Here is a 25,546-nt window from a genome sequence, read left to right on the forward strand (position 1 = left end):
TGATAAAAACAAAATGGCGGCTGAAAAAAAGAGTTTCCGGTGTCTTGTTCAGTTGAATGTTGTATCGTCATGATTATAGGATATTGCAGAGTTATTACAATAGCTGTATATACAAAATATGTACTGTAGGAAACTTATTTTCCAAAGATTGACTAAAAGCCATACGGTATTTTAAGAATCATAGCAAACATAACGAAGTGAAATTCTCATCATAAATTACCTACATTTAAGTTATTACATTATTTTTTGCAGTTTTTTGTTTTGGTATTTGGTGATGAAATATCATAAATAATATGCATGTAGCTATGGGGATTAACAATAAGGTTCCGTTCAATTATATACAACATACACTGTAAAGCAACGTTAAGTTTGTTATTGTTTTTCCTCTATGCGGGGAAGTAGGCCATGTCATCGACACTGTGCCGCAGGTTGGTGTAGTCGGGACGGGGTAATTGATACCAACTGCCACATCCTGCTGAAACCATAATCCTGCTCCTTACTCTTTGTTGTGTAACTAACTGTTGCAGTTTGGTACCTTCGGATATAAATAGGCTTGGGTTTATTAATACACCCCTTTTTAATTGTAACCTTTTCCTTTACACACAATAGTCTACTACTTGTGCATGCTATGTTAGTTCATGTAATTTGTTTATATATATATATATATATATATATATATATATATATATATATATATATATATACACATTACATGAACAAATTATATACAAATTACATAATTATATATGATTATTTGATCATACACACACACATATATATATATATATATATATATATATATATATATGATTAAATAAGCCTACCAAAGAACTAAGACTAAGGAAACTACATAAGTCCACCGCGCACCGAAGCGCACCGACGGGGGGCAGGTTGAAACGGGAAGTGCCCCCTCACAAGAATATTTTATTTCGTATTAATCGATTGCCTAGTAGTCTATTTTCGACTAAAAATAACATTCTTGTTGGAACTTTGAATTCAATCATAATGAAATGTATAAATTCAAACGTTATAACTATTTTAATTTACGAAATACAGGACAATGTACATGTAATAATTCAAGATTGTACAAAACGCAACAATTTTTAATTTCACCGTCACGCAGCAACTACGTAAGTGAGGTTAGTTCTTACTATTTCTTATGGCTTCTAACTGTATACCCGGTACTTTCAGTAACCAGAGTACAAAATGTAGGTACTCGTACTGATTTAGAATCATACAATGAATGCATACCGTTACTGCTAAACGAGTCCGATTACTTTGTACCAGGAATGGCGTTAAACGTGTAAAGTATTTCCATCGTAAAAATACCTACCTGAAACAGTAACCTGTACCAGGTATTTTCGGTTTGCGGTAACTTGTACTCTCAAGGCAGAAGAGTACCCGGTACAGAGTATCTTAGTCCCGATGTGATCAGTTGTCACTGTAGTGAGTGAGTTGCCGAGATTTGTAATGCGTTAGTTTGTTGTAACTTGTTGTCACTACCAGACAATAACTGGGTAGTCTGACGATTTGCGCGTTAAAAACGAGATGTTGTCGGTTACAACAAATGAACTAAACCTTCTTAAATTAATCTGTGTTCATAATTAAACGATTTAATTGAAGGTTTTCAAAATTACACGCTCAGCACAATGATTTAGAGCTCTATAACTTGACCAATGCCAATTTTTGGGACCATCCGGTCCCGTTCAAGACCGGAGTTAAGATGGTAATTTAATAACAACTTCATTTTCATACTATTCTAAAATTACACATTCAATTACAATAGACTTGTATATGTCTTGTACAAACAATTCGTTTTAATCGCATAACAAGTTTCTGAGTTATGAAGTTTTAAAGTTGCAGTTTGGTTGAAAAGCACCATAAACAGGAATTTTTTGTTGTTATCGATATAAAAACTACAAGTTATTGTAGTAGTTTTATATATAGAAACATAGTAATAAACAGCCTAAATTTTAATGTAACTCCCGTTATTGTATTTCTCTTAGTTAGTTTGTAGTGAATTTCCAAACTCGGATAACTATACATTTTGATTCAGACATCAAGATTTAGATTTGGTCTTGATTTGTGATTTAGACTTAACTATTTTTTCAATATTTTGTTAATTTTACGGTTAAATTTTGTTTTAGTTAAATAAATTTCATATAAAATTTATATATCGCAGAAGATTTTAAGTATCCCTGTATAAGATTCCTGGTGATAGGTGGTAGAATTCTTATACTGCAAACTCTATACTCCTGATTTGTCCCTCTTTTTATTACTTCAGAAGTGATATAAAATAACGATTCTAGGATCTATTACAAAACTCCCGAGGGAGGACCCCCGAACCCCCTACTGATCTGGAGGGTTTTCCATACCCCCAACAACCCCCAGAGAGGATTTGTGGGTGCTCCACTGCTTGAGTGGAATATTAAAAAGTGTGATAGGATGGGTAGGGACATGAGTATCATAATATAAATCCAAGCTGCGAAACTCATATCAATTTAGTTAAAACACAATCCATGAAAGCTAAAAAATTGTAAACAAATTTCTGGATATAAAAGTATATTATTGAATTTCATACATGGTATTTTTTAAATACTCATTAACAAGTATCAGTCAGAAATTTAGCGTATACAAATGACACGTTTGGGGAGAAGTGACATATCAATTTCGTCTTTTTTAATATTATTCAGTAAACATAAAGGGTGTTTAAAATATATTTGGGGGAGTGCATTTTTATAAAATTAAAACAGTTTTAAACTTTTTAACCCTCCTCATTGTTTATTTATTAACTCTCCACAAGAAGGAATGTCCTAGTTAGTATTAAGTCTTAATATGGAATAACTGACACATTTCTTATATAACTATAATATCCCTTTTCTTACAATGACTATAGTTCTCTTTGAGAACAGCTAATCAAGTTCAAACAGTAATACAATTTACCAGACTTAAACTTAAATGTCTTAAACGCCGGCTGTAGTGCAACGACTTAGAGTTTTATAACAAAGAACAAAGTTGACTTCAAATGCTTTTACGCTCTCATTTCTGTCTTTGAAGTATAGGATATGTCTCATTTTAAAGATTAATGCGTATCGAAACGCTGTTCAGTTTTTCCTGTAAAATGATTTTTTTTTTTTAATTCAAACGATTAATAGAAACAGTTTGTGAGTTTTTCAAAAAGATTTTGGGTGTGCATTAAGTTACATATTTTTAATGAGACATCTCTCTAGTTCTCCGACTAAAAATAAGGGCAAATAAGTGTTTAGCATACATCGTATGAAGCTAAAATTATTATCGTGATTTCATTTGACAACTGTAAATAGTTTTTTTACAATTATTTACGTTTATTTTGGAGATCAAACTTCAAATGTCGTACTAAGATTTGTAACTCAACCACAGGATTATAAAGCTGTTCAGTCAGACAGTTGTAACTCTAGGCAATATAACATTTATGTTATATACAGTACGTGCGAAGTGTTATAGTACGGTACCGGTACAAGTTATCTTGGCCTTGCATATCCATTTATCATAAATACTAATTTCGTTCTAAGATTTGTAACTCAACCACATGATTATAAAGCTGTTCAGTCAGACAGTTGTAACTCTAGGCAATATAACATTTATGTTATATACAGTACGTGCGAAGTGTTATAGTACGGTACCGGTACAAGTTATCTTGGCCTTGCATATCCATTTATCATAAATACTAATTTCGTTCTAAGATTTGTAACTCAACCACATGATTATAAAGCTGTTCAGTCAGACAGTTGTAACTCTAGGCAATATAACATTTATGTTATATACAGTACGTGCGAAGTGTTATAGTACGGTACCGGTACAAGTTATCTTGGCCTTGCATATCCATTTATCATAAATACTAATTTCGTTCTAAGATTTGTAACTCAACCACATGATTATAAAGCTGTTCAGTCAGACAGTTGTAACTCTAGGCAATATAACATTTATGTTATATACAGTACGTGCGAAGTGTTATAGTACGGTACCGGTACAAGTTATCTTGGCCTTGCATATCCATTTATCATAAATACTAATTTCGTTCTAAGATTTGTAACTCAATGATTATAAAGCTGTTCAGTCAGACAGTTGTAACTCTAGGCAATATAACATTTATGTTATATACAGTACGTGCGAAGTGTTATAGTACGGTACCGGTACAAGCTATCTTGGCCTTGCATATCCATTTATCATAAATACTAATTTCGTTCTAAGATTTGTAACTCAACCACAGGATTATAAAGCTGTTCAGTCAGACAGTTGTAACTCTAGGCTATAGGCAATATAACATTTATGTTATATACAGTACGTGCGAAGTGTTATAGTACGGTACCGGTACAAGTTATCTTGGCCCTGCATATCCATTTATCATAAATACTAATTTCGTTCTAAGATTTGTAACTCAACCACATGATTATAAAGCTGTTCAGTCAGACAGTTGTAACTCTAGGCAATATAACATTTATGTTATATACAGTACGTGCGAAGTTTTATAGTACGGTACCGGTACAAGTTATCTTGGCCTTGCATATCCATTTATCATAAAAAGAGAATCTTGAAAATAAAGAGATGGTGAATAGGTGAAATGTTTAGTTGATTCTACAGTTACTGAGAGCTTTATTATAAATTACTGGTTTAAATTCAAGACTTTAAAAAGTTGATGAAAAACTTGTTTTATCAAGAAGTCAATTTTTATGTCCATAAATAGTTTGTTACATAATCTTTGTTGTTTCAACTATTTAAGATTCGCTAAATAAAATTATAGGTTGAAAACTAAAACATTTTAGGCATAAGGTTTTCATACGACCTAACATTCACTACATCCTCGATTAATATAATATGTTTTCATAAAAATTGCTCTATTATGACTAGAATTTACTTCAAAATTCTATTATATTTGCACTCTTCTCATGAAATAAAAAATATACATACATACAAATGACATTGCTGACTTGGATTTACAATAAGACAGTTGGGACTCTTGATTGAATGGGATTTTTCGTACGAATAGTGTACGATTTTTCGTGTGTAGTGGATTGATTGTGTTTCATTGTTAATGGAAATACCTCTGAATGTATAACACACGTTATACAGCAAAACCAGTTGAAAATGTCATCTGTTTGTCCGTCCACAAGATATCTTGAAAAACGAACTGACCTAATAGAGTTGAAGTTTAGTATAAAGGTTCATTTTGATGTAGGTAGCGTAGAGTTCGATGATGGTGCATGTCTCTTCATACAATTTGACTGAGCGTTAGTGAACATTTTTATATTGGTGTTAAGTGTAACCTTGACAGCAACGAGATAAACAGAATAAATGCATTTGTAAATAAACGGAGTACAATAATATGTCATTTTAACATATGTGACATAGTTATATTACATTTTGCTGAAAAACTGTATAACCTTAGTATATACTACACATTTTAGTTTTTTTTTTTTTTTTCAGAAAATGTAAAGGTTTTGAGAAGTTTAAGTGAAATTAAAATTATATATATGTGTGTGTGTGTGTGTGTGTGTGTGTGTGTGTGTGTGTGTGTGTGTGTGTGTGTGTGTGTGTGTGTGTAGGCTAAGTTTATTATGGGTCAAATTGACGTGCGGACAGTTTATTGAACACAATCTTGTTGAAAGTCAGTATTCACTAAAATAAATATTAAATTACTTTTTGTATTCTTCAAACTATCAGGAAGAACACGAATGAATAACGAACAAAAATATATAGCATGACGTGTAAAATGTGTAATGAATATGTAAGTTTTTGTGTGTTATTTATAATGTGTGTGTATAATGGCAAACAATATTTTTTCTGAAATTACAATAGCTTACAAGAAATGGCAATTTTTACTTACATAAACTCCCTCCAACCATCCAAACTTGATGATTTTCCCCTTTTTGTGCTCTCTGCTGAGAATGCTGTAAGTGCTCTGTCGCCGCTTTGCCTGTTATCAGAAAAGAAGCAAATTACAACTAAAATACTAACTGTTATTTGTTATATTTTCATACAATGTTGTCTATTCAAACTTCTTATATAAATAACAATTAGGATTTGGCTTGCAACAATGAAATATACAGATAGGTGGGTAGCCAAACAAATATAATACTCTTTGTCAGAAATAAATAGAGAAAAGTATATCTAACAATTCAGTTTAAATGAAGAAGGACTTTGAGAAGAGAAACAAAATTATAAATGACTCTGAGAAGCAGAAAAGGAATCTTAATTATTAGGCTTACACGACCGGTCTCGTGTCTCATCAAGGGGTTCCCGGTTCAAAATGCGTCGAAAATTAAAACAAATTCTAAATCTTAAAATATTTCGGCCTCGGTTTGGAGAGCTATTCTGTCACAAATTGAAATATTTAAAGTTAAATTATTCTAGCAGTTTATGTACTGAACTGAAAAATCTTGTAACTAATCAAGAAAAGGAAATGTTAAAAGACTTTGAGACGAGGAAGGTTAACGCTAGAAATTACGCTAGAGAAAGGAATGGTAATGCTAGGACATGATAGAATGGGAATGGTAGAACTCCGAGAAGGTGAAAAGGTCTCTTATAACTCTGAAAAGGGTATAATGAATATTAGGACACTAAGAACAGGAAAGGGCATGTTAAAAGAACTCTGAAAAGTGGAAAAAGGAATATTAAAAGTACTCTGAGAACAAGAAAGGAAATGTTAGGACTCTAAGAAGGGAAAAGGGCTTGAAATAAGGTTTATAAGAACTGAGGAGTGGGTATGTTAGGGCTCTCACTAAAAGAAAAGGACTGTTAGGGCTCCCAGAAAGGGGAAAAGGACTGTTAGAACCCTGAGAAGAAGGAATGGAATCTTAGAAAGACTCTGAGAAGAGGACAGGGATGTTAGAAGGACTTTGAGAGGAGTAAAGGATTAGAATGACAATTGCATGCGTGTAAGTGGTCCAGCCAGAACTAACCACCTACTACTAACTGCCTAGGTCCGGTCACAACCAGAATTATCCACCTCCGACTTTGCTAGACAAGTCTCAATATACCTCACTTATCTCAGGATAATTACTGACATATGTACTTATTTTAAGTGTTAGAAAGTTACCACAAAGTTTCCATTACTTCTAACACTTTCCAGCCAATTACATATCAAAGGGAGTACCACGACTGGACTAAAACTGCGTTAGAGATGATGAAGTAGGAATTATGGATCCTCTATTTTAAGTCCCAGTATGTTATTTCATAACGTTGGTGCAGAACATAAACACAAATGCACTGTTGATATTCTACATAGTGGTAGTGTTTATGCATAGTTTCGGATATTCACTCCCTATTTACGATCAAGCAAAGTCATAGACAGGAACAGTATACGGAATAAAGGGAACATTGAATTCTTTTAGACTAGACGAGTCTTTATTTAAAAAATACAGTTATTTTAAAATTGGATACGAACGTAGTTTAGGTTGTGAAAAATTATGTTTTCATGTCATCCATCGGTGAAAGAAATGATTTAACAATTTTTAAACACGTATAAGATTAATAGTATTGCCTGTTCATTACACACAATACTAGTTGATGTGACAGACATGTATATACATATTTTTTTGTACAAACCTTCTTTTACGGCAATGGCCATTCTGTAAGTGACTTTACCTTTGCTTTAAGATGTGTTCTCAGGACTGTTTAATAATGAATTTATGAACATCTGAAACCGGTTTTGGATAAGATGAAGAGGTAACAAGATGTAATATCCTTGAATTATGGAATTGTGGGACACCTTATAAACTAAAAGATTTGTTGGACGGTTTGTGTAGATATTTAATAAAGATTAATCTGTATCTATAATCATCAAGCGTATCTATAAAGTTTTAACTCATCACTTTAATATGGCGGAAGGAATTGACCACCGGTAGTTGTTTTTACGAAGGTTTTGCTGATAATGTCTTAAATTTTCTATTGTCCTTACGTGTAACGGTGTAAAGCAGATATTTGCAAAGTACTTAAGGGGAGGAGCGATGGGCTAGAGAACTTCATAGTTCGACTGACGGTTTTGAACTTCAGGGAAATCTGAACGTCATTGTTTCAAAGGGCCACAGAAGAAAAACAATCAAGACGAAAACTGGGATAATTGACCAATATAGCGTCGGGATATTGATTAAGGATATCTTTTCGGGCTATAATGGTAGAATCTCTAGGTTAACCCCAAGGAAAATGTAAAAAAGATGAAAAAGACATATCTCAGCTCGAGATCTGCAATATATTTGCTCTTTAAAGTCGTGTAAATAAGCAACCTCCTGCGTGTTATTAAAACTCGTGCTAAGTATCGAAGATGACAAATAATTATGCCGGATTTTAACTAAGTAACAGAGTTTCGTGCACTTCTCATCATGCATGATTACTTGACGTAGGTTTTTGTTGTTTTCGAGGTTCTTGTTGAATTTGGGCCAAACTTCACGGCTGCGCTGAGGAATGACGATTAATGTCCTCCGAGATTGCCACATGAACTTCAGAGGGTGAAAAGTACCACCACATGCTGCAAGTATTCATCCGCCTCTCATACTCGTGTATTTCGTGTGAATTAAATCATTAGTATTGTGGGTACTAGTTTATGGACAGATAGGCCAGGTGGGGGGAGAGGGGGTCTTTTCCAAAAACATCAGGTTTCCCTGCAGAGTCCATCGCTTCGGTATTTCCCGTGACCCAAGAGGCAAGCACTGGAATATGTACTGATTTATTCAGTTTTCTCGTGGTTATATTCAAATAAAAGGTGTTCTGGTAGTTCAGTTTTAAATTAATCATGTAATGGTAGTGCATAGGTAAAGACGATGTTTCGTGAATAACTAGTACACCATCGGCCGCGCGGACAGATCAGACAGTGGTAAATATACTACAAGTATCCCTAAAATTAGTTATAGACATTGGAGAAATCCCCTTCTTTACAACTCTATATGAGTCTTCATATAGACTCATATAGTGGAGACTTTATGGTGGTAATATTTGCACACTAATTAAGGACACTTGATCCAAGCAAGCACCATTTTTTAAGATTCTATAAAGTCGGCATCGTATTGCATTGCATAAACTATAATGCTCATATAACCAGGGGCGATTACATAAGTCCGCCCGTTAGGCTGGGAAATTAGGAATAAAAGTAGATTCCCCATCAAAATAGGTTTTACTACAGTATATGGTTGGATTTATCAAATACTATCAAAGTGAGAGAAATTTAAAATTACTTTTATAAAGACCTAAAAACTTTGATTCCTCCCCAAAGAATCAACATTCAATCTTATGCACGATGAATATTACGTAACTTAAACATCAGAGTCAACTATTTCAAAATGGCAAAAGTTTTCTATTTTTTTCTGGTGAAATTTTATATAAAGGGTTTATACGTGTACCATTCTTTATAGGTTTTGTAATTCCCTACAAGTAGAAACTCGTCTTTAAAAAAGGTCACTGTTTCCAGCTCAACAAGAAACGTCCAGTCAATTCCGGTGAAGTCTTCGAAATTGTTTTTGATAAATCAACCCTCGTTCTTTAACTCTCATTTTTAGAGGGCGTCCACCTGTCGAGGTCACCGACGAAAGAGGTCAATCTGCAGTGGGGAATGAATGGCGACCTCGGGCGAGCCAATCGTCACCCCATTCATCAAACTTAACGTACGCCATAGAGTGGATAATGAGAGGAAGGCTCCAATCTTGCGTACCGGTGCGGCTGCTGAGGTTCTTCCTCTGCCAATCACTTTAGTGGTGTTTGACATGCAGAGATGATACGCCGCTAACTGCTATCTGCGCTGTCTTATACCACAACGTCCACAATCGTACGTTGTGCGTCCTTGGGCTATAGTAAGAGTTGACGAGATAATAATTGCCGTTTCCAGTCACGTCGAGTTAGGGATGGTCAAACAAAAACGTGACTCTTTGGGACTGTATTTAATAACATTTAACTTACGCAATAAAAATATACGAGAAACTACAAGTTTCGCTGAATCTAATGATGTAGGTTCTGATTGAAGACGGGGTGAAATGATAAATCCAGTCCATCTCAGTTCATCAAGTGAAGTATTTAATTTTTATATGTAAGCACAGAGTTAACAGAAAAACATGTTAACTTTCCTACATATTGTTTAATTCCACTGTAAAACAACCACTGTTGCTTCATAAAAATAACTTTCATTTTGCATCTTCTGTGACAATAGCCGATTGTTCAGATCTTAGTAGTTTCTACAGGTCAATATATAGATTTCTTATATTACGAGAATTTAGATTATTTAATTTTCTAACTCAACTGATATCATTCGGTCAATTTCAGAATTAGTCGAAATTAGTGTTCCTCAATGGTATATTCTGGGCCCAATCTTATTTATATTTTTATGGATTGTCTTCCTTTCGGAGGAAGATCACAAAATCAATTTAGTGATGTAGGCACTACTAATTTCTTGTTAAACAGTAAAAAATCAGCAATAATTGCAGTGTTTCAATCTCCTCAATGTGTCTAAGAATAATCAGAGACTCGTTTATATCTAACTCGGATATTATCAATCTTAAAATTAAGTGGATTACGTTTAAGAAATAAAATTTTAATTATTGGAGCTCGATAAAATATTTAAAACTAAATAAACGGTCCATGTAGTTAAAATGTAATCAACTTCAATTAATCAATCGAATTAAATGGTTGGATGATTTAATGAATCATTGAATAAATACTTGCATCTAATAACAGGATCCTACGTAATTGAAAATAGAATCAAATATTTGACTCAATACCAATTTCAAATCATTCATAACTTCGTGATGAACAAGTATTCAATGTTGTACAAAACACTCGAATACCCACACATAAAAACAAGCAAATGTATCACAACTCCTCAAGTTCTAATCAACTGCTACTTAATATTCCAATGACTAGATGTGTATTTTCCCAATTTTGATTAATTATCTTACAATGAATGGTTTAAGTGAAACGACTCGAGGTGGACATTTCAAAGAAGTAGGCCTAAGGGGAGGTAATCAGGATATACAGGGTGTAACAAAAAGGTTGGGCTCGCTATGTATTTTGAAATTTTGTGTGTGATTCTAAGCTAAAAATGAAGAATAACCTTTTTCCAATTTCCACTTCGTTTAACCGCTAGCCGCCATTTTTTATTTACAAATAATTATCTCTAAAACTAGTAAAGTTAAATAAACCAAATTTGGTACATGGGTTTAAATAGATAAGAGGAAAATAAAAAATAATTTTGTTATTTTCTTTAATATTAACAAAATGGCGTCTGTTTAAAGTCACATAACAAAAAATTAGTATAGTTATAAAAAATGTACTAGACCCCAACTATTGCTGGAGAAGTTTATTGCAATTCCAACGGTACTATTTTCAGTGGAATCCGTCAAGGCATAAGCGAGCACTTTACGAACGTAGTTTAGCGAACACTTTAAAGGTACGCTTGGAAAAGTTAATCTTACTTTTTAGCTTAGAATCACACATAAAATCTGAAAATGCATAGCAAGCCCAACCTTTTTGTCACACGCTGTATATGTAATCATGCACCTAAACCATCATTTATGTGTGTTTATATGTTTATTATAATTTATTACAAACATGATTATGAGTGTAATAATCAAAGTTGTAACTATGTTCTAACGTATATACTACTAAACCCGTTTAAACTTTGTTTCGCATTTAGTCTTGGGGCTTAGCTTAATATTAATCTCATAATCCCGATTAGGAGACAAGTCAAACTTTATGATTTTCACATGAAACGGCGGCACTTTTTTCTTATAAGTTTGTATGGGTTTTAACCACGCAAATATAAACAAAATTATAAAACTGTGCAGATAGAGTAGAGTTAATATCTAAAATGAATAATTTTATAAAGCAACTTTGAGTGTTTGAAAACAATGGCTGAACACATGCAACTAGCTCCTTGGAAATTATAACGCTTCAGTTAAAACGTTTAGTGCGGTCGCATATTGATTTGTTATGTAACCAGCAGTGTATCCATAATGCTCTATTTCTCAGTTCACTGACTGAAGCTCTACGTGCACAAACCGGTCTATTTTAAACCAAATTGTCACTCGAAATTTCACCAAGCTGACAATAACACAAGATTAAGCACTGTGGAGAGTATTCATATTGATACAGGCAATTTGTCTCTGTTTGATGCTATAAAAACCAAAGGCTTTATGATGTTTTCAATCTGAGTGTTTTCGTGATGGAAAAAGTAAAGATCTAAGGTTATGCCGAATTGAATTTTACAAATGCCACAATGTAAAAAACACTCTACACAAAAATAAACATGCAGTACAAGAAGTGTTTACATAAAATATGTACCCCTATGTCATACAATACGTTATTTGTATTAAATCATTGGCATAATGTAACTAATAATTATTGGCTTCATTGTATGTACAGTGTAGCGTGTTATTCATCGTTAGATGGTTTTGTTTCTTTTGAAGGTCATTTCATAGAAGAAGAGAACTCTTCTTTTAAGAAAGTCTCGTTAGTATAAAAGGGAAAAATATTGACATTGAGGAATTTATAAAAAAAGAATTCTCCTTTCCTTTGTAATATTTAAAAAAAGTTTCCTATCAGTTTCACATGGCCAATTTTTTTATTTTCGGGCACAAAAAAGAGATACCAGTTGTAAATGTCCCTTCAGGTTAAGAGTATACGTTATTAATTCGTCCAATTATTACGATGTAAATATAAAACGCCATTTTGCCTAGACGCAAACTCTAATAACACGCACACTACATACATTTCATACACTTTTAAACTCAAACAAACTGAAAAGGAGGCTTATTTTAATAAGATACGCAATGAAATTACCAAAAATGTACTATAATATAAAGAATCAATTCACTCCAACAGCGAACGTTTACTTGTTTCAGAAATACCTGATTCCTGTCATGGCAGTACAAATGTATATCTTGCAATACAATTGCTCTCCAATTATAGTATTCATTAGTTTTAATTGTTTAGAGGTTTATGATCAAGACTAGCCTTCTTTTATTGTTACTCTTTTATGGACTGTGAGCTAAATAAAAAGAACAAGGAACATACATGTGACTAAAAAAGATTGGCAGAGGCAAGGAAAGAAAGAGCACAGCTACTTTGATCATTCTTTTTTTTACTCATCCAACTCCAAAAACGTGAGAGTGGATATCCAACTTATACCAAAACCTGAAATTCGTTTGAATCTGAGACGAAGTTATGAGAAATCCTAAATATCCTTATTAAACATTTTTAGGACTATAAAAGGTTTGTCATTAATGGAATATATGACGGTGAAAATTATGTAGCTATGTAGCAAAGTTTAGTTATTTTCATTAAAAAAATCCTATTGCAATCTCTTACATTTACCCAAATTGATTTATATACCTGATTTTTCTAAACTAAGTTAATTGTTCTCTTTTAAATTTTTGAATGCTGAAGCATAAAATGGTAATACTAGTTATGTATATACAATTTTAAACAGTTACAGAGTTAGGTGCGTTAAAATTAAATTTGATCATATTATTTTCATCAAGAGCAATAGCAAAAACAATTTACTTGCAATCGTGTTTTCTGACAAAATCAGAATACGTTTTTATATTTTGTTTTAAATGTTTTAAGGTGTTCAGCATGTCACTTTGAAAAAACATTATCGCTCGTTCGTCATCGTTAATACGTTTATGTATGAACTAAAATTACTATTAAAATGGACTAACTATTGATTCTGTAAAATCTTTTGAAGTATTAAAGAAAATCAAGAGGTTGTATGGAAATTTAGACAATACTGTTAAAGTGAAACCATACAATAAATACAAGAATAATACAAGAAAAGAGCTCAAAGGCATTGTCATGTAATAATCATTATTCTTACTTTAAGAGGTTCATTTCACTTCTAAGCCAAATGCAGTTGTTAAAAGCAAAACATAATTTCAAAATGCCATAGCAATGATAATATTACGAGATTTATACAAAATAATCAGAGCTAGAGCGAAAAATAATCAGTGCCTCGTAATTAAAATTATATAAACAATTAAAATACTGCATTTACTGTTCGTATATTTATTTAACCTTACTTTCTTGACGGTATTAAAAAACAAGTAAGCATAATGTAGGACCGTATACTTGTCAGGTTTTATTGAAGAATTTAACTTTGCCTAGAACCCAAATAACAACTAAACGATAACGAGGACTGTAATGTCTGCATGCGTGGCTTGCCCAACCCGCAATGGGGAGTCTGAGATCCAGCACTTCTCTCGTTCGCGACGCTCTCGTCCCAGTTGTTTCATGCCATTATCCAATCTCCCCTCGTTACTCTAGCTCGGCCCTTGTCTAGTCCTTTAGCAGTTTTCATTGTGACTTCGTAGAAACGACTTGCTCAAATTAGCCTCATTAATTCACAGAAAACTGGTAATGTCCTAGGCATTTAAACTTTTTAGATTTCTGAACGTTTGCGCTGCAAGTACCAAAACCTACAGAAACATTTACACTGTCATAAAATAAAACATACACATAAAACTAAAATGTTTTATTTACGTAGTACACGAAAGGAAAAATAATTAATCTGATTTGACAGATACATTAATGTCTTGCTTTTGTAAAAATTAATCGTTTGCCATTGCATAAAATCCTAGTGAACAAGTAAACTGCTATGATCTTAGCAGTTTAGCTGAGAGCATCATTTATCTCGTATACTCCTGCTGAACCACTCGTTACTAATGAAGTTGTTTTATTTACCACATTATATGGTAAATTACTACATATATTATAATTATTATTTTCCTCTAAAACGTTGCTGCCATATCTCAAACAAGTTCATACATCTTAATTTTTAAATTGTTACGTAGAAAGTACAAAATCTAGGACAATTGTTCTTATAGCTCTTACCTAACCTAACCTAACTTCACACCTAGGAGAATTCGCTTCTGAATGGTTTAAGACTTCCAGTTGAACCTTATGTATGTCCAGCAGCGGCTCATCACTAACTGCAAATGTCGAGATTCCGAGGTGCAAGGGTAGATCGGTAGGCCTCGCCTGCTGTGGAGATGACTGTTGGTGAGGCTCTTTAAGTGTTAAGGGCTGTTGCTGGCCTATACATAAGAGCGTGCCACCCCCTGCCTGTTTTGGCTGGAGAGTGGCACAGAGCTGCCCTCCCCTTCTTCCATGGAGACATGATTGAAATGAATGCACAAAATTCTTCCTCTTGGATTTCGACTGAAGACGGCTTCTATCTTCAAATTTACCCAACCAGAATATTCTATCACTGCGGGAGAAGCGCAAAGATCCTTTTAGGACTAAGTGCAATTTCTCAGATTCTTATCCTAAAGAACAAAAAACCCTAAATGAACATAATCAAATAAACTCCAATATAACATAAACTTATGCCAAAAGCGATTGCTGATCCCATTGCAGAACGGAAATTCGCAGGATGGATGTGAGTGGCTTAAATTCCCCACGACCTAGATGGAATATATTCTTCACGACGTAGAATATATCGCATATTTATGGGTGTGCGGGGATGCCTAGTCTTTCACCCACTTTATATGCCTGTAATTTTTGCTGAGGCCTCTCAAATTCCATTTTTACTCCCATTGTGTAAAGACTGAGTGGTATATTTGGTATATTTGTACCATTTGGTGGTATATCTCTAAAAAAATCACTCACCTCCTAAATTGTAAGGATTGTAGATACAATGAAAACATGAAATTAGCATGGACTGATCTGTGGAGTCTGACGGAACTGTTAGTCCGTGGAGCGACTTAGAGAATTAGAAAAGTGAAATTTAATTAAAAAATCGATTGTATTTTAATATTTTGCCAAATTTTTATTTACAGTGTGATGCCTATTTAAAATGTAATGTCGGTGGATACCGCGGAAGACAACGTCTAAGCTCGACGTCCTGTCCGCTGTGTCATTTTGGAGCAATTGCGCTCGTTGTGGACAATCTTGGCCTGAATGCCTAACGAGACAATCTGACATATATTGTTGCGCACTACCACAACTTCGTCTGCGGCTAAAAATATCTCCGGTGAACAACCAGTGAATGTAAACAAGGCCAAATCCTCAGATTTCTGTGACTTAAAAAGTTTACAGTTCACCGTTTGTTCAGATAATGCTTTTAGATATGGTCCTTATTATCATTTGAAGAGGTGTTCCACAGGGTTCTATCCTTGTACCCATATTTTTCTTATGATCTGAATATAATTTTATGTATGTATTTTATATAAATTACTATTCAATCTTTATGTACACGTAAACGGACAGTAAAATACTACAATAAGACATGCCGTTATCATGCTTATGGCATATGAATATCGATTCGTACATACTACTTTACTGCACGAAATATACTAATTTAATTTATACTTTACTATAAGTACTGTACACTAATTCAAAGATTTTTAAGTAGAATGACCTCAGATCAATACAGTTTTTTATGATTGCCCATTTAGTTTTAAATTATGGGTTTCCGAATTATTTCTTGAACCGTTTCCAATTTGTCTCTCAAAGTGGGTAGAACTCATCTGTGTTTCACGTGCCATTGTACAGAACTGATGTATTGAAGTGATGTAAATGAAAAGTCTTTTGTGGTAACGGCATTCCGTCTTTAAAATTCTCTTTCTCGTAGCATAACATTCTTAGAGAATCATCCTTGCTTCGTGGCGTTACTGAAGGAGCTCTACTTGAGGCGGATGGTTGGGGTCGGAATATGTCTCTCGCTGTGGTTTGCGTGGCATGAGTAGCATGCATGGGCAGAACATGTTTGTAATGTTACATATATTATACGAGTACATTATCATTATTTTATATGTAGCCTAAGCAAAATGTTCATGCATATGTTTATACACCTTTTGTTTCATCATAAGATTAGTTTATATTCCCCAATAAAGGTGTATTTTTTTGGTGTTTACTGAAAAATGTTTACAGTAGAATATTATACTTAATAAATTACTTATTATTTTAAAATAAGACTGGTTTATTTTAGTCTCCATATGAGGTTAAATGTAAGAAAGGGCCTTGAGGCCCTAATTTCGCATCAAAGAAAAAATCATTTATTTATTTAATTTATAAGATTCGCAACCTTTATCAATTTAAAATCTGTTAGTTCATACTTAAAAAAGTAAATTGTCTCCAAAAACAGAGATGCCAATCATTCGCTTTGTTCTCTTAGTTTAGCAATAGGGAATATTAAAAGGCCAAAGGTTAATAAAACATCTTTTAAGAATTCTTTTGTATTCTTACCACCTAATTGCTTTTAACATATTGCCCGTTGCATTTAAACAAACCCAAAATCTTAACACTTTTTTATCTAATTTAAAAATTCGTCTTCTAAAAAAGGATGTACGTAACATGTTTGAAATTATAGCATAAAGTTCAAATACTTTAATTTGCAAAAGTACTAAAATACCTAATTATTTAATATTAAGATTATTGTTTAATTTTATTATAATGAAGGCTTGTTTAGGCGTAGGATTAAGCTGTAGTAAGGTAAGGCACGCCCAGTGCCGCAGTGAGCCATGCTATCAGTGGGTAAAAGTGCGACTGATAAGAAATAGGTCTACTAGTACAGTGGACACAGACATCAGAACTGGAAGAGATGGCTCAGGTTATTTCCAAGAAACTTCTTATTACTTTGTGTAAAAATGTAAACCAATGGAGGAAATTCATTCATTCATTCTCAGAGGCTGTAGTCAGAAGTAGCGACGATCCTCGATCGTTTTGCAATTCCGCAGTCAGAATCCATTTTCTTTTTGGTTCCTCCGTATGGATGTCTGTTCGATATGGAACACATACGTTTTGAAACTTAATTCATGTTTATTTCCATTACAATACTTCTGAAGCTTTTTGAATTGCGGTACTCTGAGGTTGGCTCATTTTAGATAATTCTAACCTGTTTTAACATACGGGTTAATATTTATAAACTGCAACTTCTGCTTCGTTCGGTTACATTTATTAAAGATTTTGTGTGTGAATAATTTAAATGACTACTTTTCAATGGTTAAAAAGTGCATAGATTGTGCCTCAGTATTTAACTCATGCCTTGAAAGATGACATTTTCAGTAAATCTGACAATTGCTGAGTAAGGTGGCTAGGATAGGCTTATTGCAATGCGTTGTTCAATTGTGTACTGGCAACTTCAACCGAGAATTCTTCATATAAGTTCACTTTGCACTTTGAAATCCTCTTTGAATATTCGTATTTTAATAGTTATAAACAAGTCTAGGGAGGACAAAAGAGTTCTATTTCTAAATTGTATTGTATTACAAACTTCCTGAAAAATGTTGTTGGCGACCCTGATTCAATCTTACATTCCAATGTAATCAGGATACTTCAGGTAACTCTGGACGTAGATGTCTTGTGAATGGGCGAGTTGTCGGTCAGACTGGAGCGAGTTAATGGGCGTTGAATGGGCGATAAAACACGATAAAGTCAACATGGGTCTATCTATATCAGGTCTGCTGTGTGTACCATCGCAGGGCTACCACTACCATAAATAAATAACAATACTTGTTACACGTTCATTGGAAGTGCAAGGACGTAGGTTTTGTTGCACTTGCGTGTACATGTACGTTTTATGAATTTCTCAAGATATTTTGCGTCTTGTTTATATATAATAAGAGTTTTTATGCTGCTGTTGGAGAGGTTGCAAAGGAACTTCAGTGTCTGACAATCTTCCAATTATGTGAAGATCCAAAGTTGTTGAGGATATTCGAAGAACAGTTGACTATTATATAATACTGAAGAAAGACTGGGTAAGAAAACCAGTGTGTTCACCGACGGTTTGGTTCAGAAGTCAATCTTTTACCCCCAACCTCCTGATTGTTTGGTATGGTGATTTACGTCACCTCGAGTACAGTCTGTGATTTCCAGGGTGGATACTCTGCGAGCTTGCCAGAACAGATGGGATGAGGGCTCCAGCAGTTACTCAGGGCTCTCGCCTCATCAAGGATGACGAGGCTTGTATCAGGCTCAACCACAGATTTTTCAGGAAATCCCTTCACCAGATTAGAAATGTCGTCATGGCAGAGGGCGAAGATGATGTGTATTATTGTGTTGCTGTTTCGATACAGGAAGGAAGGTTCCTCGCCGAATATCATAGTGAGACAGATTTGTAGGAAAGTAATAATTTTCCATGCCTACAAAGTCCTTGGTATAAAGCTTGAAGAGGGATCCCTGTCTAATCCCTGGGTACCCGAAATAAACTAGTTGGTTCAGGGGATAAAGAACGGTGCCAAATTTGAAATAATATGGAAGGGCCTCATCTTGTAGGAAATTTGTAGGTATTTCCTACAGAAAATACAAATTTCCTACCGTCACCTAGTATTCACTAGTATTCACATAGTATTCGGTATTCACCTCATTCAGTGAGATGAACCCAACAATAAATCCACTCTTTTCTCCATACGAAGGAGAAAAGCATAATTTCTTTACTAACGCACTTTCCCTAAATTAGGTAGTTGAAAATATTGTTAAAGCTATATTTTGAAATTATACGTTTAATCCTGCAAGGTATGAATCACGCTATAAAATGGTATTAATTTGATTTTCCAATGCTTTTCCACTTACAGGGTCCAGAATTATGATATTCTACAATGTTGCTGCCTTCTTCAAACTTCAGGTCTTAGTCACACGACTTACCTAACAATAAATACTTATAGTAAAAACGGAGAAACACTAAAGCCTGGCTGTGATATATCTCGTAAAAATGTAATATTATTAAAAATACTAACTATAAATAACTGTTTCGACCAGCATTGGTTTACAATATTCGACATCTTTGACTGGTAAGAAGACTTCCACAACTCCAATGCACCATGGAAACTACAATTCTTGAATATGGATAAATTCCATCACTAAATATGGTAAATGTGGACGTTTCCCGTTCAATCAAATGATTTATGTAATAATCTTTATGAAGAAACATATTAATTACTATAATAATAATATATTATATTATACTACATATTAACAATAATATTAATATTATTAGATGAGGCTAAGTGGTAAAGAGGACTTTATAGTCCTAACTTAGCCTCTAATAAAGAAATCTTTATTTCATTGATCAGAAGCTTTTCGACATCATGTAAATTATTGTAATACAGTGTTGATATAATCTTTACAATGTATATTTCTAAAATATTTTGTAATGAACTAAGCATTCTTAGTAGTAAATATTATAGTTTTAGAACTGTTATTGTATAGTAAAAACCACAAGGTCTTACATTATAGGCCACGACCTACAAACCGGAAAGCGTAGAGTTGTGAAACTCTATTTTATTTACACAAACACTATCAGCACTATTTAAATAATGCGGGTTTCACGAGAACAGTAAACTCTGACATTATCTCGTAGTACAAATTTGGATGCTGCTAGTCCCGTCACTCAAGCCGGACAAATATATGGCAGATTAGGCCGTTACAACAACAGAAAACTCAAGTCTGACTTGAGTGAAGAAAAGTATGACTTTGGTTTGTTTACGAGTACTTCGGAAGCATAGCACTAGGCAGAATTCAAGTTTTCGAATTAGAAAAAAAAATCATCTCATGCCTCTAATATTACCTTCGCTAAGATGGAGTCAGGATGAATAGAAACTTTGAAAGAAATTAGACTAAAAAAATTATAATAAATGTACGTGAAAAAGTAATCAATGTAAAATTTATGAAAAGTAATACGTGATAATACAAAATTTTGGGAATGATACAATTTGCGGGACCAGTCTACGGTTTCAGCAGTTCTACAAACCGCAGAAAATAACAGATCAGGTTCTCCTGGGGAAATTCGCCACCCTTTTCCAAACTACTAAAGATGGCGTATCGCTCGCTTGCCATTGGAGGACAATCAAAGAGCAGTTGTTCAGCAGTTCCCTGATGCTCGTCACACGTTCTAAAGAGCGGATACTCCCGAAGGATACAGTTATCTGTTAGTATTAAAAGAGAATGTGTCTAAGTATTATCTACATAGGTTCTTAATTTTAACTCGTAACGGCCCAGTGTAATCATATAGACACAGTTAGTGCGTACAGTGTTTTCACTGGGTGTGGGTCCCACTTTAAAATCTATGCTATTAAGGGTTCAAAATATAATTTATTGTATATGTCAGACATACATGTTCAGTAATTTATTGTTAGCCTATATGTAATTTTAGTTCTACAAGTAAGTTCAGTTGTATAATAGAAATTATTACATCTTAATTTTTATATATTTTGTGTTTAGATGTTAAGAAAGAACTTGTGGGTTCTAATCTCTATAATAGAGACATTTTTCTATATTCTGTTTTGCAATATTCTTCTCTCATATAAAATAGTAAGAATATTCATTAAGAAACTTCTTCTTCTCTCGCTTCATCCAGATCTGTAGTAGTCTTTGTCAATCCTCTAATATCATCATATATTTGCGACATATGCGTCATCATGTGTATATAAGCCGAACAAATGTTTTGGAATTTGGATTTGTGTTGGGTTTGTACGAACACTGAGTTGATTACATCAGATAAACCTCAAGAGAACACTTCCTCAATCCAACGCGACCCTCCCCAGCGATGATTGAACGCCAATGAAATACTGGCGGACTCCGGTAAATAAAACTGGCCACGCGAGGCAGAGAACTGACCAGTAAAAGTACCGTCGCCGTCACAATTAGTGCTCATTTCGACTGTCCTGAAATATACCAATAAATTTATTATTTTTTAAAAAGCCATCCATGATTTCGTTGACAAATTTTGTTTTTCATCAATATATATATCTATATATAAATTATTTTATTCAGGTATTTTTGTTTTTTGTTTTTTTATTTAAATTATATATGTATATATAAAACGTAAAGCATTATACTCGAAGTATACCTCGAAATATAGATGCGTGGTGTATTCTTTGTATCCTACTTTTATTTTCTTGGGTCTGTAAAAGTACTGTCACGGCTTGTCAACCATAGCTTGTTAGATCGGTAGTTTTTTAGTTTTACACGGACAAACGCACAAATTTCATAATAAAATGGAAGGCAAGAAAAATGTTCAGATTTGAATTAAATGGCAAAGTAATACTCGTAAAACACGGTACGGTTATAGAGATGATTTGACTTTAATCATCTTTAACTTACGGTCAAAGATGGCTTAGGCCATAGGGATACAATATCTTCGATGAACTGTTAATACTAATATAGATATAATATAGATTGTTGGCAAATAGAAGTATCATATAGTAGCTCAAATTCTATAACCCAACCTTTTCTGCAGTACAGCCAGGGAAAGTAATTCTGAATAAGAATCTCACCTTCTCCAAGAACCGAGCCTCGTGTAACTCCTCCAGGGTCGGTCTGCAGGCATGCTTGCCCTGGATGATGTCCCGGTAGTGTTCTGCCCTCGGCAGCGCCTCCCGCGTCAGCTGGGCGAGGCTCTTGGAGTTCCGGGTGTCGTAGACGTAACTGTTGTGCTCCATGGTGGGCGTGAGGCGAGTCACCTCCCCGCGGTCTCTCCCGGCCGGGGCCAGGTCACTAATAGATACCCGGGCCACCTGGAACAAGAGAGGAATGTACAACAATTACAGACAAATTTCAATTTTATTATTTTTTAGAGTATTTTTCAGAATTTTTCCAAAATATACTCGTATTTAATTTATAAAGTTTTTGTATCAGTAAGAACACTAAAACAATCACAAAATTATTATCGTACTCGATTTTGCTAATGTAGAAATTAGTTTTATCAAAATTTCAACTTATAGCTCAATGTGAATGTTGAGATTACAGTTTACCTTGTGAAATACGAAGCTGTCATAGACTACACTCCTGGAATCCTGGAGTCATGTTCGTCTGAAGACATCCAAAGTCAAACGAGTTTTTTTACCGCGCTTAGAGTTCGAGTCTAAAACTTCGTGAACCTGATGAGGAAATAAGAATACCTCTTCATCTAGATTACACTACATTTTGAAGTCTAGGTGGCCATAGTTGAAAAATAGTCGAAATTATCTATATAGTTCATTTTGAATTTCTTCATCGCCTAAATGTTGGATCTCTTCAGCCAAACATGACTCCAGACTCCAGGAGTCAAGTCTGTGACAACGTCAGATTCCTCCACTCGCTGCAGTAAGAGGAAGTTGAACTGGAGCTAAACTCAACATTCACATTTAATCAACCCTTCCCACCATAGCTACGTTACTTATAGCTCAGCCACATATAGAAATAATTCCCTGATTAATAAGATTCAGTATTGTTCAAGCAAATCTCATAAATGAATGTGAGCTTTAATTGAAGACGATCTTGCCTATGTGAATGTTCGTGCAAAATTTTAAGTCTATAAGATTCACAAGATATTCAGTGAACAGCGACTACGGTAACGCTCAGCCAAAACCTATAGAAGGACAACCAATATCATCAAACTTGATGTTGCCTAAATATAACTGAAGCTTCATGCAAGATTATAAATCAATTCGTTCTTTAGATATCCTACGGTTGCTTTCCGTCTTCTACGTGTTGTCACACAGACAGACATAATCTCTCAACCCAAGTTAATGTTTTTCACAATTTTGACTGAAATGTTTGCCGTATCAACAGCGACAACACACAATTATTCCGGACATTATTAAATTAAAATTAATTAATTTTAAAACTCCTACCCATAATACTTTAAAAGTGCCTGTTTCAAAAGATAGATTTTAATCAACCGAGGATTGTTGATTTCAGGATTTATTTTCGGGACACTAAAAACGTTTAGAATGTGTTTAGAGACCTCTGACGTCATCACTAACCGCTTCGATGACGTAAATCCTGTAATGACATCCAAGCCACCGTTGGAGAAGTGAGGGGTGGAATTCGATTTAGTATAAATAGATTTCTCTCGTAAACTGCATAAATTGACTTATAAATCAGCGTAATTATACTTCGCTGTGAAATTATACCACCTACTAGTGCTGATATACTTATACACCTAATACAATTACTAGTAATTTATTTATCTGTTTCAACTATATATAAAATAGCCACAGATGCAATATCCTTATAGCAATTTTGATATTTTATAAAACTAATCAAAACACAATAAATTTCAGTACAAAGGAAAAATACTTTAAACAAGAATATTAAGCTAAGAACAAAATAATAAATGCTCTGTACAAGTTCAGACACTTGGTACTGTATAAAAAACTAAACAAAAGAATGATTTTTATAACAATGCAAAATTTAATGGTTTGCTCTTTAGTAAGTCAACAATATTTGTCAATTTGGGATTTGAACTCATCAACTATGTGTTGAACACATCTACCTCCTGCTTAAATAAATTTAAAAGTCTTGAGGCTTTAAAAAATGAAAAATTATAGTGTTGTACTAGGTTACATATGGAGAAAAAAAAAACTATTGCCTCAAGTTGACTCAACTATTGGACGCAAGTTGCTTCTAGAAATTAACGACTGGCTCTTATTTAAAAGAACGTAACTGTTATTGAACCATGAATAATTTTGTAAATAAACGAAAGACCAGATTTGTTCTTTCTGGATTTAAGTGTATCAAATGAAAAAAATCTTCTAAGAATTTAAATAAGCATGTACTATTTCCATTTACTTGAAACTGTATTTGTATGTACAGATTCTTTATTTGGTTAGTTCGAAAATCAATACATCGATTGTTAGAACAACCGATTCTTTTAAAGGGCACTGAACAGTATAATGTGTTGTGACTACTTATCCGTATCAACATATCAACATTCATGTAACTGGATTACAAGGATATGTCTTACAATGCATTACTGAATAGCGTTCAACTCTTTTTAGAAGAGAGGCCTATGTCCTTTTAATCCATATTCTGTCCGTCCTCATGGGTCAGTGGCCTGTGCGAGGATATTATCAATCAGAATAAGGAGGAAAGTCGATAGTACAACGTCGATGGTACTCTTATTCCCGCAACGAGAATATCTAAAATACAGAGGCCCCTTGACAGCAGATAATCTGTTTATAGCAGATATTGTTGCATTATAATATTAGAAATACATAACTTATTATATTTGCATTATTATCTACTTTAGGAGTGTTGGCAAGACTGTTTTATTTTTATTTGTTTTTTGTTTCAGTATCTTTCCCATTCAAAACATGTGTTGTAAACCACATAACATAACACATACATAATTGTGTTGTAAACCACAATCGTCTTCATGTGGAATAGCAATGGAAATTTAAGTTTTATTTTAATCGATTTCCTCTATCGATTCAATTTCAAAGAAATTAAAAAACCTCGATGAAATGACTAATATTAAATACCGGAATGTTGCAAGAGAGCAAAAAGAAAGGTAATTTTTGTAAGGTCTTCATGAGGAATAGCAATGGAAATTTAAGTTTTATTTTAATCAATTTCCTCTATCGATTCAATTTCAAAGAAGTTAAAGAACCTCGATGAAATGTCTAATATTAAATACCAGCATGTTGCAAGAGAGCAAAATGAAAGGTACTTTTTTCAATACAGTCCAAAACTTGTTTAATTTATTTAGGCTTTTGTATATTTTTATGCTCTTATTCTTGATTACACTTATGTTAGTTTTTCGTTTGAATTTTCGATCTTACACTTTTTTATCGAGCTGACTATCTTCGTTGTCTTGAGGGATTTCGGT

General features: G+C 33.8%; 2 protein-coding genes across 2 annotated transcripts in view; one reads left to right on the forward strand and one right to left on the reverse strand.

The window, feature by feature from the left end:
• Positions 1–25,546, reverse strand: part of LOC124365914 (bumetanide-sensitive sodium-(potassium)-chloride cotransporter-like) — a 66,870-nt gene that overhangs the window by 38,377 nt on the left and 2,947 nt on the right. Inside the window, 2 exon segments of the mRNA XM_046822036.1 lie at positions 5,864–5,953; positions 22,230–22,469. Of these exon segments, the coding sequence (XP_046677992.1) occupies positions 5,864–5,953; positions 22,230–22,469 (330 nt within the window).
• Positions 25,322–25,546, forward strand: part of LOC124365915 (soluble lamin-associated protein of 75 kDa-like) — a 28,535-nt gene continuing 28,310 nt past the window's right edge. The window contains exon 1 of the mRNA XM_046822038.1: positions 25,322–25,383. Within this exon, the coding sequence (XP_046677994.1) occupies positions 25,337–25,383 (47 nt within the window). The 5' untranslated portion in view covers positions 25,322–25,336. The remainder of the gene's footprint in view (positions 25,384–25,546) is intronic.

Source organism: Homalodisca vitripennis, chromosome 7 (genome assembly GCF_021130785.1).
Source record: "Homalodisca vitripennis isolate AUS2020 chromosome 7, UT_GWSS_2.1, whole genome shotgun sequence".
NCBI lineage: Eukaryota > Metazoa > Arthropoda > Insecta > Hemiptera > Cicadellidae > Homalodisca > Homalodisca vitripennis.